We start from the raw sequence: 22,755 nt of genomic DNA on the forward strand, positions 1-22,755 counted from the left end.
AAAGAAGAATCCTGTTAAAACAGAATTTTTTACTTTCAAATGTTTGTTCCTGTAGACAGGCTATAATTAGTTGGCTAAAGGGTGAGTAGATTCCATTTTGCTGCAGGAGGGTGAAGTATTTACAGCTGTTTCTCAAGAAATTGGCTAGGGTTGACTCTAGGCAAATGTTTGAGCAGAAGTAAACCAGAAAGCAGAGGGTCTTGGCCGCGGCTGGACATCAGTCTCAGCCCTTACTTTTTGCATCTTGAGACTAACAGTCAGCAAGACCCACCATGTTGAGGCAGCAACGGTTTTAAGTATTCAATATATTCATTATGAAATCAGACTTTTAAAATGTATCCATGGTACGAGAAATGATTTTTTGCACTAAGTCAGAATATTAACTAAGTTCTTACTTTTTTTTATTTTGAGGCTAATAGGCCACAATATTTGCCGTGTTTGAGGCAGCAAAGGTTTTCGGTATTTCACGTTTTCTTTTATGAAATCAGACTTTTAAAATTATTCATGGAACCGTAATTGATTGTTTTGCACCAACTGAGAACATGAAGGTGTTTTCGTCTTTGCAATCTATTTCTATGGTATCATTGGCTGTTATCGTTCTTGGATTTCCAGTGCTTCTCGATATAACTTCTGTCCCCATCATTGTAAAGTATTTTTTTCTTATGAATTATGTAGTTGGTTTTATCCACCCAGTATGGGCATTTTATTATGTGCTATATTACAATGGTTTTTATTAATTGAGCAATAAACATTGTCACAGAGACTGCTTCTACTTTAGAGCACATCAGGATTTGAAGATACTTTTTTTGCCCATACATAGGCATTAGTTCGTACCTTCATTTTTACAATGTGTCTGCCATGGGTCACGAGGACCCAGTAACTCCCATCTGAGAAATACATTACCTCCTCAGAAATGGGAAAATCCATACCTGCAAAAGTTGTTCACTATAAAGTTTAATGATTACAATCTTATCCCATAGGACTATGTCCTGCATACAGCTCTCAATGGTCCCTGAACCAACATTAGCTCCAGAACCTCTGCAAAGAAACAAACAACTGAGAAAATGCCTCCATGTATTGTTCTGTGGAATTCAAAACGCTATTCATCCAGGTAGAGCTTTTTCTTAAGAATTCCTCTATTTGCTGAAGGCTCCCACTCCGTGTATCCAGACCTAGGGGGGTCTGAATAGATTCAACCATCAGCTTTATCCCAAAATACTCCTTTTTTCTTCTGAAGTTTATAGGTGAAGGTTTAATCTTACACCAGCCCTAGTACTAGCACAATCCAAACTCCTACACCCAGTTAAGCTTTGCCTAAGCCTGTTAGATGTCACACAGAAACCTTTTACTGAGACTTGTACTTTCTCCTATTCATTTTATTGAGCAGTTGTTTACTTTTGTTTGCTATGGCAATGCTTGATCTAACTCCAGAGTGACCTCAAATTGTACTGCTTTTGGAACCTTTGGATACTTGTGCCTCTTTTGTGGTCTGGATCTTTCCCTGAGTGCTCCTTTTAAAATGTTATTTTTTATCATTCTTGCAGCCCCTGACAATTTAGGACTGCCCTGTCAAAAGGGATTACATAGATTACATAACAAATACCATCCCTTTGTGCCTACCAGAACCTGGGTATATCTGTAATAACAAGACAGTGATCCCATGGAACACTTTTTCAAGGACAGGAAACCGAGGTACACCAATAAGCAGTACCCCAGGTTAATCCATCCATCCATTCAATGACCATAGTTAATACAGTATTATCTGCATCGGGGATATCACCATTTTTGGCACATTAATAGACGTCTCCCTAGGTCACCATTTGCAAATTTGTGTTACAAGGTTGGAGATTTTGTTACATCTGGTTCTCCATTATGTGATGTGGTATGTCAGCAGCCATGGCGTGCTGAATGGTGACTTTGTGTTAGACAGTCCCCTAAATTAATATTCTAGTATTTTTTATTTGATGGTTGGCAGATAATGATGTGAAACATGGAAGTTGTGGTGATGTAGGCATAAACACGCCATGTATACAAATGAGTTTTAAGTATAAATAAACTTCTCTGGAAGTTTATGTATACTTAAAACACATTTTGAAGGTCAGTTGTTTTCTTGTCCTGCATAGCATTTCCACCAGAAAGAGGAACTAATGTTATAGGCATTCTGGCCTCAGCTATGTCATAGAGAAGAGGTGTGAATTGCACTGCATATCTCTCTCCTTCATCTGTTTGCTTCCTTGCTGAATCTTCTGGATCTTCTTGCTGTAGTGGAAGAGTGTGAGGTCCTGTTGCTCAAGTCAGTGTTTGAATTTGACAGTGAAGGAAATTGCCTAGGGACAAGATTTTCTCTCCAAAGGGTTTAGATCATTGTTAGAATTCAAAATACCTAGTAATACTTCTTTGGTGTAAGGCAACCTCTATCAGCTTTCCTTGCACCAAACTGTGGTAAAATGGAGTGTGGAACCCATCAAGGCCAACCACTGATTTATTTGGAAGTACCCTTCATTGAAATTGTGGCAGCACCCTTTATAGTGTCATATTGGGCCAACTTACCTTTGGCACAATATGACATTTCAGCTCCCTGAAAAAAAGAAAAATGTACTGCCTCCTTCTGCTGAAGCAGAACAAGGAGAACTGTCCTAATTTATGCAGTCTCTCACTTAGTGGTTAGTGGACATGGGGCACCATCAATAAACCTGTGGATGTCTGTCACTTACACTTTACAGATTTGGAACCTCATTTAGATGTTGGGAATCACTGAGTTTCCACCAAAGGAACTTCAGGTTACTCATCTATCAGAAATTACTCACTGGCATCCCACTCAGCACAGAGCCACCGGCTCCAGAGCATAGGAAGACCAGACTTATTTAGTAAGGTTTTTCTGATGCAGATTTGTCCTGTTCAAACCACCCAAATAGACTCTTCAATCTCAAACAAGAACCAAATGTCACTCACATTAAGGGAGAAAGCTCCCTAAATGTCAGGACATTGTCTTTTAGTTTTGCAGAGACAAACTATCACTTTGGGGGCTAGTGTATTGAAAAACAAAACAGTGAAGACAGACTTGTTATGGAGGCCCGCTCAGCTTCAAATTTTCACCAAAATCACGCCTGCCATGTCAGAAAGACCAATCCCATCAAAAATATCCACCAGAAGAGTGATGAACTGTAGGTGTGTTGTGCCATAGCTTTTTGACAGCCTTTTTTGCAGCCCATAAATGAGCTAATGTGAAGATTGAATTTCAAGTCCAGTGGTGTCAGCAACCTCTTGTTTAGAACTTGTCTCACAAGCTTTAAAGCCCTTAAAGCTAAATTGTCCTAGAAGAGGAAGAGGAGCCTGCAGCCCACAGAACCAAGATTCTGTTTTCTTTAGCTTGTGGTGCATAGGAAGGAATTTTACATCTGTTGTCCAGTTTGTGATGACCATACTCAAGCTATGCTACAATATGCTGGTTCATGAGTACCAGTCATGAAGGTCTGCTGTACTGAATACAAATAGCACGTATACTAGAGCTGAAAGGTCAGCCAACATGTTACCTTTCAACCAAAGAGCTTTAGATTTTTGTGATTCATTTTTGGATCATGAGGACCCAATTACTCCCATCTGGAAAATACATCACTTCCTCAGAAATGAGAAACTCAATACCTGCAAAAGTTGTTCACTATGAAGTTTATTGAGTTCCCATTGAACTGTGTCCTGGATACATCTCTCAATGGTTCCTGAACCAGCATTATCTCCAGATGTTCTGCAAAGGAGCAACCGACTAAGATTAGGCCTCCATGTATTGAACTGCGGGCTTCAAAAGGATTTTCACCCTCTTAGAGCTTTTTCTTAAGAATTCCTCTATTCGCTGAGGGCTCCCACTCAGTTTATTTAGACCTGTGGGGGTTTGAATAGATGCTCCCATCAGCTTTATCCTAACAGACCCCCTTTACATCCCTTCTGAGGTTTACATGTGAAGGTATCATCTTAGACCAGCCCTAGTGCTAGCACAGTCCAAAGTCCTACACCCAGGTAAGCTTCACCTAAGCCTGTTAGATGTCACACAAGAAAACATTATTATTTTACTCAAATTTTTCCTTTCTCCTGTGTTGTTTACTTTTGTTTGCTATGGCGATGTTTGACTTTATTTAATAAATTTAGATAAGACCCAACTTCCATTATTTTTTGACTTGATTTATGTTTTTCAACTCTTACATTCCAAACTGGGTTTGGCACTTTAAGTTGTTTATCACTTAACTAGTTTGTTATTTGAAGTGTTGGTATCCCCATACTCCTTTTTCACATGTCAGAAGGCTAGTATATATTTCTGTCCAAGCTATCAAATGTGAGACAAAGGATACCATTAGGAGAGAAATTGTCTAACCCTCAAGAATCATCCTGAAAAATATGCTTCGTCACCGCTCACTTCAAGACAACAACCTCTCCCTCCCTTAAGCCGCCAGGTGGACACCCTACAGAAAGACCAAAGTATAATTGCATTTTTCTTTAAAGAGACTATTCTCTGTGGTGCAAGATTCTTCTAATCATGCTCAAATACAAAATCCTATCTTTGAATAAATAATACCCAGCTTGTGTGACGGTGCTAAGTGTGCACTGGTGTCTAATATCGCTATTGAATTGTACTACGTAGCTCTAGAATTAAATTAATGTGTTTATACCATGAAGGAGCGAATGTCCTTGCACTACTGGCAAGTACAGCACTATTTCCCGATTTTAGTTTTCTAGTCTACTCTGCACAATGTCTCTGGGTAGATCGGGCATCTTAGACCTAACTGGACCTTGCTCCATTGGTGTGTGTTCCTATTACAGCAGAGCCCAAGACCATGCTTTGCTGTTAGCAGAATTTCTAGCACTCAACTATGTTTCTGCTGGGATATGTTTGTTCCAGCAGGTGCCAAACATTCTTCCCCTAGCCAGAGATCCGGGCCTAAATCCATCATTTTTTTGCCCACCATGCCACCCCAGTTTGGACCAAGCCATATGCATATGCAAATCAGTCTTGACCTTGCACCTCTTGGGAATAGTCCAGCCCGAACTGCCAGGCCAGGTCCTACCTGGACCGGAAACAAGCATCCTGGGACCAGTTTCCGGATACCACCGCTCATCGGCCAGGCTACCTTGATTCCAGGGGCGCAGTGAGCCTGGGACCCACATCTGGGCATACCCAGCGCACTTTGGGTGACAAATGGAAAAAGAACAGATGATGGACGGAATGCTGAACAATGTCAAACGTTCACCCCAGTCATAGATATGGGCTTGGCAGTTCGGGCTAGACTGTTCCCATGGCAAGCCAGGTGAAGACTGTTTTGCATATGGTTGGCTGCACATTGGAATGGTGTGGTAAACAAAAAAACTATGGATTTAGACCCAGATTTCTGACTGACAGTGAATGTTTGGCATTGTTCAGTTTTCCGTCAATCATCTGTTCTTTCTGCAATTGTCATCCTAAGTGGGAAGGGTATGCCCAGATGTGGTTCCAGTGCTCAGTATGCCACCAGATTCAAGCTAGCCTGGCTGATGAGGGGTGATCCCCAAAACCAGCCCCAGAATGCTTGTTTCCAGTTCAGGGAGGACCTGGCCTGGCAGTTCAGGCTGGACTGTTCACATGGGGAGCAGGGTCAAGACTAATTTGTATACGGCTGGGTCCAAACTGGAATAATGTTGCGAGCAAACGAATAATGGATTTAGGCACAGGTCTGTGACTGGGGGTGAATGTTTGACATTGTTCAGTATTCAGCCCATCATCTATTCTTTTTACTTTTAGAAAGTTGCCATCCTCTGGTCCTAACTCTTTAGAGCATGCAGCCTGTTCCTGGGTTGCATGACTGGGTGTAGCTGACAGTTGGGCTTTGTGTATTCCTCTCGGACAACCACACACAATAGAGAGTTTAGGTGTACCTGGATGGGTCATCACTGGCAGGATGGGAGGGGGAGCTAGGCACAGCCCTACTTATACTAGAATAGGCTGTGTCCTGCCTCCAAACAAAGAGCTGCATAGCCCCTGTAGTTAGTCTGGTGCCAGTACGAGGAAGGCAGGATGCCTTGGGACTTCAAAAGGAACCCTCTGGAAGTTTCTCCCACTTCAGATTAAGGTCTAGGTATTAATATTGGACCCCAAGCACCAGTTCTTCATTACGCTTCTGAACCTGTGAATACTCAGCCAGGATGAAGGACTGCTGTACTGCTGAAAGGACTGCCACTCTGCTAGGCTGCTGCTCTGAAAGACTTCTTCCCTGCTGTACTGCCGTCATGTCTAGGTGGCAAGGAGTGGACATGCATCTGTTGAACCCAGCACACCCAACGTGACTCCAAGGGCTGGTCAGCTACACTTCTTACTACTGTGTAAGGAACAGAAGGCTCCAACAACCTTGAACCCAGCACCTGGACTTTGCCATCTGTGAGTCTTACTCTGCCAAGTCATGCCACCACAGTCTTTACCCCTTGGAAGTGGGTCTGAAGGTGCTCGGCCAGCCCTTCTGTGGATCCAGTAGTAGGACACATCTCCTGTGCTCAACAACCCCGAGCAGACCCGGTGAGGGTTCTCCCGATGCAAGGACTCTGCATCGGCCTTCCAGCCCACATTGGAACTGCCACCTCTGCAAAGCTTTCTCGATGCAGGCCGCTGGATCACAAATCTCTCATTGACAGCAGCCTCAAAGATGACACAGGTTTTCGCATCACAGCCTCACAGCTCATCAGAATCGATGCATTGCCTTGATTGTGCAACACATCCTCGATGCAGACATCAATTTGCAAGCCTTTATCAACTGGATCTTTGATGACGATTCAGGACCTCTCAACACAACTCCGCAGCACCTGAGAACCGCTGCCTCACTTCGCAATGCATCCTCTGCACGGGACCTACCAATGCTTCACAACCAGGACTTACGGTACTTTTGTTTACCAGCCTAACTGTGGCAAAGTAGCTGGCTTGCGCTCTATTGTGGTTGGTCTGAACTTGTGACTGTTCTGGTCCAGTGTGGCCAGTTGGCACTTTGTACTTTTTGGCACTATATTTAAGGAACTCTTTAAACATATCTCTGGTTATACTGATTGGATTTATGTAATTTTTGTCCTCAAGTATTTATGAAAGCAATACTCTATTTGTCTGAATTGCTGTGAGATTTTTCTTGATTTGTGTTTTCACTTTATTACTGGCGTTTTGCATAAATACTGTACACATAGCTTCTAAGTTAAGCGTGACTGCTCTGTGCCAAGCTACCAGATAGTTGAGCATCAAATCATTTAGGGTTTGCTTGTGCCTCACTCTGACAAGGTTTGCTGTTGCTGCTTGAGAAGGGGTTCACCACCTTCAACCACTATACCGGTTTCTTACAAAAAAAAATGTTTTGTATGATTAATTGCGACACAGTCTAAATTCCAAACCTACTATCACCTCATGGCATATGCCTTGAATGCTTGTGTTTGTCACCCTTCAAAACGACAACGGTGGTTCTTGACTATCCTATGGGAGAGCACAGAAGCACCTGAAGCCTTATGACACCAATAGTGTAAGACAGTACCACAGTCTACCCCAGGGCTGAATGCTTACTTTATGCCCCTGCTTGCAGGTGGTGGGCACAGGGGCCCATTTCTGTAGACTCTGACTTGTTTTTAATCACCAGAGTTTGATCTACAGCACAAGGGAGAAAGGCTGAAAGAGAGAATGGAGGAAGATGAGAAAGATAATGAAACAGTGACAGAGGGAGGAAGCAGGGATGAAAAAGAAATGGCTGAAGTAAGAAGCAGACACAACATATAGGGCAGTGATTGAGGATGAAAATTAGGCAACTGTGGTATTTGCCAAATCCGGCATTCCTTAATACCAGCAGTGGGCTCCTAAGGAAAACTTTGGGGCTCTGCACTTTAGATTTTTTCAATATTAAGCACTCCCAAGACCAGACATAAAATTACCTCGCACCCCACTTTACAGAGCTCTCAAGCTTTCCAGGTCCATGGGCAACTCATCCAGTTGAGGATAGTTCTTTGTATTCTGGGATATGCTATCCTCTATGAGCCCATTATAAACTTTGGTTTAAAGTCCCAGGATGCAAAGAATTAACTTGGCCTGGATGAAGCTATTCACTCATTGACCTGGTAAACTTGAGAACCTGACACTCATGATCACCGAGTTTCAGGACCCCTATGTAGAGTCCAGCTGGACTCATTCTAGTGTTTCTGCCAGCCACTCTGCTGAGGGCTGGTCTTACATGTACACCCCACACCCACCCAACACAGGCGTCACCAGTCAGGTGACCCTGCCAATAAAAGGGGCCGGGCGCACGTGCCTGAGGCCAGTTCATACCACCTAGCTACTGAGTCTGTGTTGCTTATTTCAGTAGCATGAGGGCCTAGGGCCCCCAACACTACATTGGCGACAAGTGGGATATACAACCCCACGTGGTTGCAGACACGAACTTTGACGGTGTGCATGAGGGAAAAATGCCTCTGCTGAAGGCATTCCTAGGTCTCCTGCCAGCACGACCGGCGCAGAAAGAGCAGTCGGTGGAGGAAGAAGGCCGTTGCAGCCCCATCCCCACTGGTGTGTGAGAAGGGGTAGGTGCTAGCGACCTGAGCGTCCCGCAACACTGCCGAAACGGCTGTGGTCGCCGAGAATAAATAAAGCGCTACTAGGCGTGCAGTGCTATTTTTTCCCCCAGCCCCCGTGGAAGAAATACCCGGAACCCCCCCCCCCCCGAGTCGGATGCAGCACGGCCCACAGCATGAGAGAAGGCTGCTGGGTCTGCGCAAAATGTGGGCAAATGTAGCTGTCACGCACCATGAAGTGTAAAAAGAAAATGCCAAACCATGGCCGGGCCGGTCGCACCCAAGAAACGAATGTGGTCCACAGCGTGTGCCATGCTGCTGCGGCCGTGCCTTAAGAAAATGGTGCGATCGTGCACCAAGAAACAAGAGAAAATGCCCAAGGTGCTCCTCACCCCCCCCTTGTTAACTATAGCGTGCCCCCAGTGTGTGCGAAGGTTGCTAGGGCCGCGCATAACCAAAGGGAATGGTGCCATTGTGAGAAAATGGCGCTGGCATGCACCAAACCGAAAGAGAAAGAAAAATGCCCAGAGCCCCCCCCCCCCCAAACTGCTGCGTGGACAGAGTAAATTGGTGCAGACACGCACCAAAACAAATTGAATTATCATAGTGCAGACACGCACCAAGTACAAGAAAATTGCCCAGAGCCACACCCCCCTCTCCTAGAAAAGAACAAAGGAAAAATGCGTGGAGCGAAGGATGGAGGTGCTGACACGCACCTGGAAAAAAAAAATCCAAGTGCCCAGAACCTCCCACATCCCCCTCACTGAACTTTGTGCTGTCTGCCTGCCTCTTTCAACAAGGCTGTGCAAGTAGAGAGAAAAAAAACTTTTACAAGAAAAAAAAAGAAAGAAGATAGAAAGGTGAAAAAAAAGTAGAAAATGGCACTTACCTGCAGCCCCCATCAGCCTGAGCAACTCCTCCCTGCAGCATGCCCTCCTCACCAGCATCTGTTTCAAACAAACGAGGCCCTGAAGGAAGAAAGACTGTCTTCAACCTAGAAAGGAGTGCCACAGTGGCATCTAGTGGCCAAAGAAAGGTACTGCACCCTGTTTCTGTTTAAAAGGGAAACAAGCATGGAAGAAGGCAAGTTACAGCAGCACCTCCAGAAAGTGACTGCTCCAGACCAACAGAGCGCCCACGGACGGAAACGGCACAGAAGACAGAAATGGCGCAGAAGACGGAAACGGCGCAGAAGATGGAAGCGATGCGGACGACGATGCAAAGGGAAGGAGAAGACTGCAGCTGTCCCAGCCAAGCTGCAACGGTGGGGAATGGACTTAAGTGCCACGTGAGGCATGAAGAGAACGTGCATGGCCTGCGCAGCCCTTGTCCTGCGCAGCCCCTGGCGGCCATCCACCGCCACCACCGAAAGAACGCCACATGCCCCAGCAGTGATGGACATCACCGCAGGATAAGAAAGGGACATGCCCGACATAACCAAAGGACGGCCAGAACGCGACGACACGGGCAAAGCCCAGAAAGAGGGAGAGAGTACCCAAGAGCGTGACATAACGCACGGGACAAGAGGCCATGTCAGCTGGCCACACGACGACAGAAGATGGCCACTGTTGGCCCATCAGTGAGCAGGTCATCTGAACTGACCGACCTTGCCAAAGCAGATGGAGGCAGAAGTGAGCGCCGCAGCAGCGCAGCCTCGAGGCGCAAGAGTGACGCCCTCGAGTGAAGAGATGGAGGAAGAGAGTGGTGGCCCTCCTGCTCAGGAGAGGTCCACCAAGAGGATCCAGGAACAGACCAGACCAGGAGAGGTCTGCCTGAAGAGCAGATCATGTCCTACCCTCAGGACTCGGCCTGCGAAAGGCTGCGACCGAGCAAGATGCACCAGAGGAGGTGCAGTGATAGGTCCATGTGACGCACCATGCGACCAGTGGCACGACGCCACATCGAGGACAAAGAGGAAGATGCACCAGCGGAGGTGCAGTGATAGGTCCATGTGATGCAACATGAGACCTGTGGCACGACGCCACACCAAGAAGGAAAAGGAGAAGAGACAGTGCCACGATGCCAACAAGAAATGAGAAGAGGGGAGGAGTGTGACAGACCGGTCACACACAGGTCGACTCCATCACAGGTGTGCAAGAGGAAGGAAGTAGAGTGACAAAACTGAGGACTCGTGAGAGCAGATGAGAAGGTATCCATCAGCACAAGACATTCACCGTGGTGAGCAGACATCACTGAAGACAGCGATGCTGGTGGTCCCCCACGCTTCTTAGTGCGACTGTCCTGTCACTTGTCACCGGCTGCTTGGCTGCGATGGCATCCCTGTCGCCAACTGCACAAGCCACACAAGACTCGCCAGTGGCCACGACGTCCATCAAGTGGTCCTTCCGCCGCCGAAGACGCCGCCACCTGTTTGATCCGTAGAAGGATGGAAAGCACATCACCATCATGATGAGGTGCATCGCCCAAACACCGAAGGAGAACAGCACCACCTGAGTGGAGCCAGTCAGTAACAAGAACCAACGCTGACAAGGCATGTCTGGCAATGTAGAAACATACCATCTGAACACCTGCCGTGAGCCCCATGAACCAGACACCTGCCGGTGAGAGCAGACCAGATCATTTGGACCATCCACCCTTGGGGTTGCACAATACTTGGACGTGGCCCTGTTGGGAGTTCAGAGAGACTCCTTTGGCGTGGCCTACGTTGGCCCGCACAGCCCACACAGTCCTGCGGCAATCCAGGGGCAAGGGCCTTCAAGGGATTCCGGTGAGAGCGGAATCTCGCTGAGAGAGAATGCATCTGGTACAGCTCCACGTCAGGCATGCGGAAGCACAGAGGTCTTATATTGAGAGACTGGTCACCTGAAGACTTTGCACTATGGCCAGAGCACCTGAATCCAGATGGCACGAACAAGCTGACCCTGCATCAACCACCCTTGTGGCTCCATGCGAGACTTGGATGTGGTCCTGTAGGCTGTTCCTCTGAGACATCTTTGCTGGGCCCGCGATAGGCCGGCACAGTCCACACAGTCCCGTTGAAGCCCGCGAAAGGGCCTCGAGGAGACTCCTGCTTGATGGAGGTCTGGCACGAGAGGGAAGACTGCCACTGCTCTGCCGCTGGACTCCCAGCTGCCCCAGGCTGTCATGTCATCTGCAGCCTTAGGTGGTAGACAATCTCCAGAGCCAGAATGCCGTCCCGAACTGTGTACAGTGGACAATATCCAGCAAACTGTGAGGTTGTGGACAAGCGACTGAAGTATCTGGCCATCATCCACCCAGTGTTTGTGCCCAGCTGTACCTGGTTAAATCATGGACTTGTGCAGAGTTGTCCGGGTGCTACCAGCTGCACCATCTCCACAGCAATTCTGCGGTCTGCCTTTTCAAGGCAGAGAGACTGATTGTGGTGCTTTGTTATTGTTTTCTTTTACAGGTTGGACTTTGTTTGGTTCCTCAATAAAGTTTGGGAGGGATGTAGAGTCCAGCTGGACTCGTTCTAGTGTTTCTGCCAGCCACTCTGGTGAGGGCTGGTCTTAAATGTACACCCCACACCCACTCAACACAGGCGTCACCAGTCAGGTGACCCTGCCAATAAAAGGGTCCGGGCACACGTGCCTGAGGCCAGTTCATACCACCTAGCTACTGAGTCTGTGTTGCTTATTTCAGTAGCATGAGGGCCTAGGGCCCCCAACACTATACCCTCAGCACTGGGTGTCGTTAAAAGTTGGCTTACCAAGGCTCTGGCCTGGTTCTGTGTGTACGAGTGTCAGTACAATGACATCGGATGTGTGTAAATTTGCCATGAAGATTCCAGGCATCTGTAAAGAGGAAGACTAAATACTGTAGCAGCAGTTTCTTTTCTTTCCTGTTCTGTGTGAAAGCTAAACTACGGGCAGGATTCCCCAGTGTTCATTATGCTCACTCAGAGAAGTAATTCGACCTAGTGGAGAAATAGTATAGCATTCAAAGGCCTGCTGCAGTGTGCTGTGCTCTTTCCAGTGTACTGCATCATTATGTCAGGAGAGAAAGTGTTCGGTATCGTTTGTCTGCTAATATGCACCACGTTCTACTCTTCCCTCAAGAAGCAGCGGAAGGCTGCAAGATGTGTATTAAATTCACTTCCCGCAGCCATTGGTAAAGCTTTATATTTTATTATTTATGTTTCCCCATAGGCTCAGTGGAAGAGGATAACCAGTGGATGACCCAGATTAACAGACTCCAAAAGTTGATTGACAAACTTGAAAAGAAGGTATGCCTTGCTCTAGCCCTGTTTCCCTTCAGAAAATGTTTTCTTCTCATATTATGTGTTTGTACTGGGAAGCCCTAGCGCTCAAGTGATACCTTCAGTCTGTTTCCAGACCCATATCAACCGCTTTCCTTGTAGACCTAATATTCTGTTGGTCAGAAGTTTGAAACTTTTCTTTTTGTGTTGTTTGATATTTCAAGCCAATACTTATATCCCTATAGTATAATGTGTTCTTAATTGTATTTATTTGCAAAGGAAGTACTCTTAACTGTAAAGCACGTTTTTCTATAATCTCTCCTGAATAAAATGTAAATTTCTGCAAAATGTATTGAACTTTTATGGATACACCAAATTATTTTGCTAAGCTACTGTACCATTAGGTATGCTACTGTGGCCCAATCCACAAACTGCAGTGTGTAAAGTAGTACTACAGTACTAGTACCTACTACAAAATGCAATTCACAAACCTACAAGAGTTAATCTCCAACTCTCCCATCCTTTCTGTGGGGAGATCCTCACACATGTAAGTTTACTTCTTAGTAGTAAATGTGGGAGGGACCAGCTGGAGTGGCTGGAAAAAAGGGGTTTTGTGGGAAACAGACACTCACCCACAAAATAGTGGTCCCATTTGTATTCACTAACTGCACTTCAAAAGTTACTAAAGCCAAAAGGACCCTAAACAGGAGTACATGTACTTCAGCTCGGTTCTGGAGTAAATCCAGCATTACATATGGCCAACCACTAGAAATGTAACATCCTCCCATAGAAAATGATGGCGGTAGGATGTAAAATAAAACTCCATAAGCAATAATGATAAATTACATTATCTAAACTATTTAAAAATCTAACTAGGTTTTACTTAATGTTAGAAAATATCTGAAAATAACTGTATTTAATATTTTATTTTTAAAATATTGAAGTAACTTTTTTAATCTAAAAATTCATGTAAGTTATTATTTTTTCAGCTATCAAATGGCGTAATACTACACACCACTTTAATTGTAATACATAATAAAAATATGTTTTACTTTAGCTGGGATTATTTTTTAATTTGAAATTCAGAAAAAAATAATTTAATGTAATGAATTTTTAAAAAAGCATTTTAAATTAAGTTAGCTGAGCTATAACTTTTTTTATTTTGTTCTTCATTTAAAATATAAAAAACATTAATATTAAACTTAAAAATATGTTTGCAATCGTTTTTATCAAGTTTAAACTTGAATATATGTTTACAATCTTTTTTCAAGTTTATTAGTTTATTACGTTTTAAAAAAATGTTTCCTGTACTGTACCAGGGCAAAGAGTTCCCAAGAGTCATCATAGTTTAATTAAAACAGTAGCATTTAGTTTTCACATTACGAACATAAAATATTTAACTTGCCTTGGGTTATTCAGTTTTTGGTATGCAGGTTTTCTCGTGTATGAATAGTATTTTAGTAGTAGTTTGTGAATCGGTTGCTCATACATTATAAAAATATAACTTCCTTTAAAGTTTTTGTTTAAATATGGTTGGAGCAGGTCAATTGTCCTGAACATTCTCAGAAGGGAGAAACAGTTCCCAGATGGTTGCTTTGTTTGAAGAATAAAGCCTAGATTCTTGTCTGAGGGCCTCATTATGAGGTTGGGGGCAGACTTTCGGCCCGCCAGCCCAATGAGGAGGAGACTGCCGCAGAGCTGGCGGTCTCCCCCCAGCCCTATTACGATGTTTCCACTGGGCTGACTGGCAGAAACCTTCAAAATCAGAGGTTTCTGCCGGTCAGCTCAGTGGAAACAGTGCAACAGCATTGGCCTCAGCTTCTCATGGAGCTTAGGCCAATGCTGTCACACAGAGGGTGTTCCCACCGTAGCAGAGAGTGTGCATTCCAAGGATGCTGTGCAGGGTGTCCCCTGCACTGGCCATGGCATGGCCATGGACAGTGCAGGGGCTCCTCTGTGGCCCCAGCACTGACTTTCAGCCCCCCGCTCCCTTGGCTGATTGTGACCCTGGGGGACCCCATCCACGAAGCATGGCATTAATATATTTATTTTTTGGAGGGAGGGGTCTTGGTCCCAGGAACCCCATCCTTGGGGGCCCAGCCTTCTAATATTATTTTTGTTGGAGAGGGGGCCCACGCGGCCTCCATCCCCTGGATGATTTCAGCCCCGGAGACCTCATCCAACAGGGCCTTGTAGTAATATATTTATTTTTGGGGGGGAGAGGGCCCACATCGCCCGATCTCGGCCCTGAGGACCCCATCTCCAGGGGTCAGGACTAAAACATTTTCTTTTCCGGGTGAGGCAGAATGTGCGCCCCACCTTCCCAGGCCAATATCAGCTCCAGGGACCCCATCCCCCGGGGCCTGGCCACGTCACCTGGGTGGCCCCCAGGGCACCCAGTCAAAATGGTTGGGGACTGCGGGGGAGCCTGAAGGCCCCTCTGGTGCCAGCTAACTCCCCATGCCCTGTGTGAGGCAGCAAAGCTGTTACAGAGAGGGAGCTGCTAAATATGCAACTCCCTCTCCGTGAGAGCAATCATTTTCTCTGTTTCCCTGCCTGCAAATAAAGGAAACCTCAGCTACCAGTAAGTGAGAGCTCTTTGACAGCTCTCACTTGCTGGAACCAGAGTATTTGCTCTGACTTGGTGGGAGCAGTCAAGTCAGAGTAAACAGTAATGTCCCAGGGGTGGGCACCATGGGACATAGCAGGAGCCGGCCCTGGGGGGTGGTGGTCCCCAGGGCCATTATTCGTTCCACAAGATGAAGCCACGTGGGCCCCTCCAACAATTCAATTAGCCGCAGGGTGATGCTGGTCTCCAGGGCAGCGGGACCACATCTGACCCCCTATCTTATTTAAATGTAGTCCCTGGGAGGTGGCGGCCCCTGGGGCTGCAGGGGGGCAGGGCTGCCCCCTATATTTAATACGATCTTTGGCCCCGGGAAGTGGCGGTCCTTGGGGCTACCATGGGGCTGGTTGGCATCCCTGTATTTCATTCTATGTTTGCCTCAGGGAGGTAGCAGTCCCTGAGGCTGTGTGGGGGGGTGTTTAATTCTATTTTGGTGGTCCTTGGGGACGCGGGAGAGCCAGGTGGCCCCTGGCATTTCTTTGTATGTTTGCCCTGGGAAGGTAGTGGCCTCAGGGGTGTGGGGGGACCAGGTGACCCTCCCATTTCTTTGTATCTTTGTTCCAGGAGGTGGTGGTCCCTGGTGGTACGGGGGTCAGCATGATCCCCCTACTTAAATAAAAGCATTTTGCCCTGGGGAGGCGGTGGTCCCAGGGAGCAGGGGGGTCTGCGCACCCCCCACATTCAATATAATAATCACCCTGGGGAGATGGTGGTCCCCGGGGCTTCAGTAAGCCCAGGAGGGGGGCTTTTGCACCCCTTCCTTATTTTTAAATTGCCCCCAGGACCTCGCCCACCCGGGGACTTGATTTAAACATGCACAGGAGCCTGCCCTTGTTTTCTTTTTTTTTTCTTCACATTTTTACTGGATCCGCTGCGACTCTGAGCGAAAAATAAAATGCTATTTTGCTCTGGGACCCCAGCACCAGAGCTAAGGAGTCAGGGTGTCCCTACACAGGCCCTTATCTTTTTTTTTTTTTTAATCTTTTTTTCCTGGGAGGATTTACACCAAGTAGCAAAAAGGGCACTTTCTGGACCAAGAGCTACCTCTCTGTCTGCCAAATTTGGTGTGATTCTATCCAGTGGTTTAGGGTATTCCTATTCAAAATCCCATGGAAAAATGCATGGGGAAAAAACTTTTTGGGACCCTCTTTTTCTCATCCCCGCTCGATGGTTCACTCTAAAACTTTCCAGACAGATGCTGAAGTGAAGGTTGTATTTTTTTGGAAAGGTTCCGGAAGATTCATCAAACGGCGTCAAAGTTATTAGCAAAACAAAAATTGCTTTTTCTTTATAAACTAGGTCCTAACTAGAACTACCTAGTGGCGACTGCCACTAGGTAATATATGTATGTGTATATATATGTATGTGTATATATATATATATATATACACACATATGTGTGTGTGTGTAAGAGTAGATTCAATTTACCTTACTTATCTTATATATACTTACTACTTACCCAGCATTTTAAAGGCATGGGTGGTAAAGGCATTGTGTTGTAAACACGTGTATTGTAATGTCATACAACCATGTGATGTTATAGTCAGGTGATACAATTAGATAAGAATTAACATTTAAAAATCACTGAAATTCACCAATGGCTTTAAAGCACCTGCCAGTGGGGCACTCCTACATCTACATTATTCATCAGTGTGCAGTGCCTCAAGTTCTTCAAGTCAATATCCATATCTATTTTAAATGTGCACATGCCCAGACAGCCATTAGTGGATAATCTGTTTCAACAGAAGCTTTGGCTTTTCCCACAGATGTTTTGCAAAATGCGTTGGCTTTATACCTCAACTTACATGTTCCCATGACTCTTCAACCAACATGAGTTGAGCTTTGCCTTTACCTTGTTTAACAAGGAGTACTGCTTGCACCCTAAACTTTACTGGTTTGTAAAAGGTACACCATATAGCTGTCAACATGAACATGCCACATTTGCCTTCAGTACTTAAGCTATTTCCATCTATACACCCACATAGGTACACATGTGTACACTCAGTAATATTATTCTATACATGACTAAAGGCCTTTTACTAACAGCTTTCTTTTTTTTAATAGTGTAATGATACAGATCAGATTAGAATCAGATGCATCTGAGGGGTGTAGTAGAGCAGAGATAAGTAACAGAGCTGAGCGGTGTGGAGCAGTGAAGCAGCATTTACAGAGCTGCTCTGCATTACACTATGCCGAGCTGTACAGTACAGTGCCTGGGAGCCCCAGGTGGGCAGGGGTTTGTTGACTTTGTTAAACGACCTGCAGTAAGCAAACAGCTTACGCCTACCGCTTCCTAGCAAACCGCCTGCAATGAAATGCGGTACAGCCAGTGAATGGCTTGAAAGCCCGGCGCCTAGCGTTCCGTACACCTCTGTCTGCAGCACCAAGTGAGTGTCCGGTATGTTGCTACACCCTGCACTTGGGTTCTAACCTGGGAAATTTTGCAAAAAACCTGCAACCTCTGCCTTGCCCTCTTTGTCTTGGGTGTGGCTAGCACCGCCCTAACTGACACCAGCAGGCTCTTTATATCAAGAACAAATCTGCACACATTCATGGTATGCCCGCAACAGTTGGGCCCATCATGTTTGGGGGAGGTTAATGCTCCCACTGAGGATAGAGCCAGCAGACCACAGAGGCAGCCCTGCCAGGTCCACGGTGTGGCTTGAGTTCTGATTTGTGCTCCCCCATACCCAAACTCCTGCATGGCATATTTTGATCTGAAAATACTCACCAGGATTGAAGCAACAGTACTTCAAAGCTGCAACGTTTCTATGCGTACCTCAGGGGAAGTTAAAATTCACAATACCTGGCCTAAATTCACTGCATATTGGGCATATTGAGTAGCAATTGGGCAACCAGAAAGTGTGTTTGCACTTGTGGTCATTTGAAGTCAATTGAAGAAAATCATCCCTCAGCTCTAAGTCAATCTCAGAGAACTAACGATCCTGGGTGCAATAAACCCTGCCTAGTTTTTATCAGTTATCAGCTGTGTAGCAGGCTTGTGCCTCCTCCTGTAACTTAGTATACCTTACAAAGAAAGGAGTGTGGTGTTTCACTTTGGACTGGGGGCTACTTCTTGGTTAATTTGAATTGGCTTATTTCAATACCTGTCTTGCCTGGCCCAAATGGGGTGTTAGTAGAGCTGTTAGTGCTCTTCCTTATGGGTGCAGCCAGCCGAGTGCGGAAGTAGCCCCCCCTTTCCTGGCCTTCTTTGATCTAGGGCTCTTATTTACTAATAGGCCTCGTGTGCAAATACTTTTTATCCAGAATGTCAGCCCGGAAGCTACGCTCAGGCAGATTGATTGCTATGAAAACGTGTAAAAAAACAAAATCCAATGCCCTCGGAAATAAGTTGGCACATGCTACTCTACTTAAAGGTCTTAATTTGATCTAAAGAGAATGCTCTTGTCAATAACTAAGCATGATGCCCTCTCCTCTAATCTAGAGACTTGTAGTACCGCCACAAAAGCTGAATTAAATGTAAATCCATCGCAATCATCTGTTCAGCAGTCATCTGCCTCAAATGTGGTTTACTCGGTGCCTCAGAAGCCTGATAATTTTCACAATGAGGCCTTTACATTATCAGACTTGGATACAAATTCAAGAATCCATTCCCTTATAATGGCTGGTTCCTCTAAGACTCCATTGGGACCGGTGCAGGCTACAGGCTTAAATCTGTTTAGTGACACTTCATCAGATCAATCATCTATAGTTCTACCGACTTCTGCAACACCTGACTTAAAAATACTTGGAAACTTGTCCTGTAACCTTCATGGTCCATACACAGAGGTATCTGAGTCACTTATCTACATAGGAAGAGTTTTGTCATCTGTTTTATCTCTTCTGGAGAAGTCAGTAAATAACTCAGACAATATCCAAGATATTCTATTGGTAATATTGAAGGTTTTGTTGTGTCCAAAGGAGGAGGGAGTTTTCTCTAACCAAGCACTTCAAATAGCTACAAATGAGGCAGATGATAAAGCTGCGAATTCTGGATCATGGCTTGCAAATAGAGGAATTTAGGCTTTAGTACAGCACCCTCGATTCCCCTGTACTTTTAGCTTGTGATCGGGGGATGCAAACCGGCAAATCACAAAGTAAGTCAGCAAAGGCATCTAGAAAGAAGATATGTTCCATCTATTCACAAAAAAATTCTTTGATCCTGACTTTCTAGCCCTATGGTTCCCAGTACTTCACTGAAGACCTCTACTAACAGCCCTGAGATTTTTCCCATTTTTAGACCCCATAATCAACCTGCATTGTGCTCAGCAGCTCCTGAGATCCAAGTAAAATAAAAAACAAGTCTTGCGAAAAAAGAATAAAAGGAGAATCTCTAAGAAAAATGCAAGGAAACTTCGATTCCAAGAACCGGGAGAATCTGGCGCCCACATCTCTAAAACTCCTGAAGAGATTACCACTAATCTTCACAGCAACTTGTCTCTTCCTGGTGCCAAAAGAGATCCAGCTGTAAACATGGATTATTGCTCCATAATAAATCTACCAGCTAACAGAGAAGCTGATGTACGTAATACTGATTCAGAGTCTTCTGAATCACAGTTAATGGGTGTACATTTCCGGCGGATTGTTTTTGTGTAGCTTCACAGAAAGCTATGGATGCTTCACAGACTAAGGGATCTGAACATTTACCTTTGTATGCTCCTGCGGACTCCTTTGTGTTAGATTCTGTGGACCTATTTGATTCTGATATAATTATGAATCATTCTTTCTTATTAACTGTTTTTGCTGAGATTGAAAACTTGAAGATGATACAATCAAATGAAATTTCTTAGGTATCTTTAATGTATCTTTCTGTAGCATTAAAAACAAGGGTTCAGTTCCACTCTAAAATTGTTACAAATTTGATCCTTAAAAATAGTGACTCACTCCATTGCACATAAATTGATATAATTCCTGTATTCAGGGCAAACAAAATGCCTAATCAATGTCAATAGATTTTGAAATCATCAATCCTGTAGTGTCAATCATTTTCACTTAATGAATTATCTGTAGTTGATTTAAAATCTCGACATGCCTCTGTAATAAATGGTGGGAGATCTGTAAGGCACTATGGGCTTTATGCCCAGGGCCTCCCTCTACTTCTGAAGAAGATGAGCATATGAAGTGGAACTGGTTAGCTGGGTCACTTAATGGTGCCCGTACATTGGACCATATATTCAATTCTCAGCAACAATGTGAAAATGGGTTCCTAGAATGTAGCGGGACTGATGACTTCTCCGGAAAAAGCTACATTTCTTAAATAGATTAAAAGCTGATATAATCTGTATGCAAGAAATCTTGTGCCAGGCTGACTTTTTGTGCGATAGTTATTTTGCCCTAAGCTGGAAAGCCTTTCCACCTAGGAAAGGGCATTCAAAGGGGGGGATAGCTATTTTATTGTGTAATGATATGCAGTGGGTAAATAAATAGTTATAAAGATTCTTCTAATCTCCTTCAAACAATAAAGATTATCCCATCAGCAGATGAAAGGGTGAAAGACCCCCTTATAGTGATAAATTCATATATACCCCCAGATAAAAGTTATAATCAGTTGTTCCCCACTATCTTCTCTTTCCTAATGAAAGTCGTGAATAATGAGAATTATCAAGCTTTGTTGGTCGGGGACTTAAATTGTAAAGTCTCTAGCCACTCTATTAATTTATTTCTAGACAGAGAAAAAGAAGCAGCACTCCAGATTACTCCATTACTTTTCCCTCCAAATTTGAGAACCGGCAAAAGAGGGCATACTCTTCTTAACCATCTAAGAAAGAGTGAGTGTGCAATGGTAAATGGCAGATTCAGACAGTATTTTCCTGCCCATTTCACTCATAAGTCTCCACAGGAATTCTTCATCATCAACTACAATATCGCCTCCGATTCTACCTTACATCTCCTAATGGATTTCAGAGTTCTAAATTCCCAATTTAGTGATCACAGATTACTGGTTCTTTCTTTAGAGTTTAATCTGCACTCACTGGGATCATGGAAACTTGATAATTTGATAGGAAAACAGGTAGAACTGGATATTTTCAACTGTTTCTCCGATATCATGAAACAGATTGTAAAGAATGACTGCCCATTGTGCGCCAACCCTTCCAGTAAACCATTATGTTGTCCACTTCTTTCCTTGAACAGGGAAATCAATAGGCTAACTCGTATGCAATTTGTTTTCAACTCCAAGGGAAGAGATCAAGTTATTTCCCTATGGAAGAGGAGAAGACGACGAGTGAAGGCTGGGTTTAAAAAGCAGGACATTGATCGCAAATGGGTTGATTTGAGAGAAACTGGCCATAAGAAAAACGTCAGAAAATGTTGGGAGATTAAAGCTGATAGTTGTGGATCTACAGTAAGATCTCTCCCTTCCCTAATTGATGAGGATAGATGGAGGGATTTTATTTTATCACTATATGTGGAGAATTCAGGACTCAAAATGCAAATTGAAGACATATTTTCTAGTCCACAATTGGTAACCGGTAATTGTAGTTCTCCTTCAGTTAGTAAAATCAAAACTTCGATCAGGGCCCTCCGACACCCAGTAGCAATGTGGCCGGACAAAATACCATTATCAGTTATTAAAAAAGAGGTCAACCTTTGGGCAATGATTTTGTTTCCCATCTTCAAACACTGTTTTTTGAATGGAACAATGCCTTCATCGTGGACACATTCCCTTGCATAAAAAAGGGGACAGAAACTCACCTGTTTACTACCATCAAATTGCCCTGTTCGACGCTGTGGGCAAGCACAAATGTCTCCCGGATCACCTTAAAACCTGGGATCAAAGCAGTATGATTATTCCACTAGAGCAAACGGGCTTTAGGAACCATCATGGCACATTGGATAATACTGCTGCTTGTTACCATCAGTGGCTCCTCAGTTTATGCCGTATTTATTGACGTCTTCACATCCTTTGACAAAGTTGATCAACCAACACTGTGGGGGATGTTATCTAATCTCAGCATCCATAAAACCTTGTTGCACTTAATTATAGCCCTACATCCTTCAACGTGGTGTAAAGTCTTGTTGGGCAGAGATCCCATGGATACTCTGACTAAATATGGCCTGAAGCAGGGATGTTTACTTGCTCCCCGCCTGCTTTCATTGCACATACATCATCTTCCCAGTTTTAGTTCCAAAGGTCCGGGTTTCCCCTCTCATATCGGAGAGCACTCTCTAACATGCTTGCTTTACGCAGATGATATTGTAATTTTTGATCTTACTCCAAAAGGCTTAAATAGCCATTTGGCAGACCTTCAGCTATTTGTGGATTCACACTATATAAAGAAAAATTCTTAGAAAAGTAAAATGTTATGCTTTGCAGGAAAGAAGAGTCAATAAAGTGTCATCTTTGCATGGCATTTGGGATATCAAAATTTAGAGGGGGTCAATCGTATCATTTATAGGTAAA

General features: G+C 44.6%; 1 protein-coding gene across 2 annotated transcripts in view; it reads left to right on the forward strand.

Annotated features, from left to right (window-relative positions):
* The window catches only part of NECAB1 (N-terminal EF-hand calcium binding protein 1), a 1,270,485-nt gene that overhangs the window by 988,141 nt on the left and 259,589 nt on the right, over positions 1-22,755 (forward strand). For both annotated transcript variants that reach the window (XM_069220455.1, XM_069220456.1), the window contains one exon: positions 12,678-12,754. In XM_069220455.1, coding sequence (XP_069076556.1) covers positions 12,678-12,754 — 77 coding nt within the window. The remainder of the gene's footprint in view (positions 1-12,677; positions 12,755-22,755) is intronic.

The sequence above is a fragment of the Pleurodeles waltl genome, chromosome 2_2 (assembly GCF_031143425.1).
Source record: "Pleurodeles waltl isolate 20211129_DDA chromosome 2_2, aPleWal1.hap1.20221129, whole genome shotgun sequence".
Taxonomy (NCBI): domain Eukaryota; kingdom Metazoa; phylum Chordata; class Amphibia; order Caudata; family Salamandridae; genus Pleurodeles; species Pleurodeles waltl.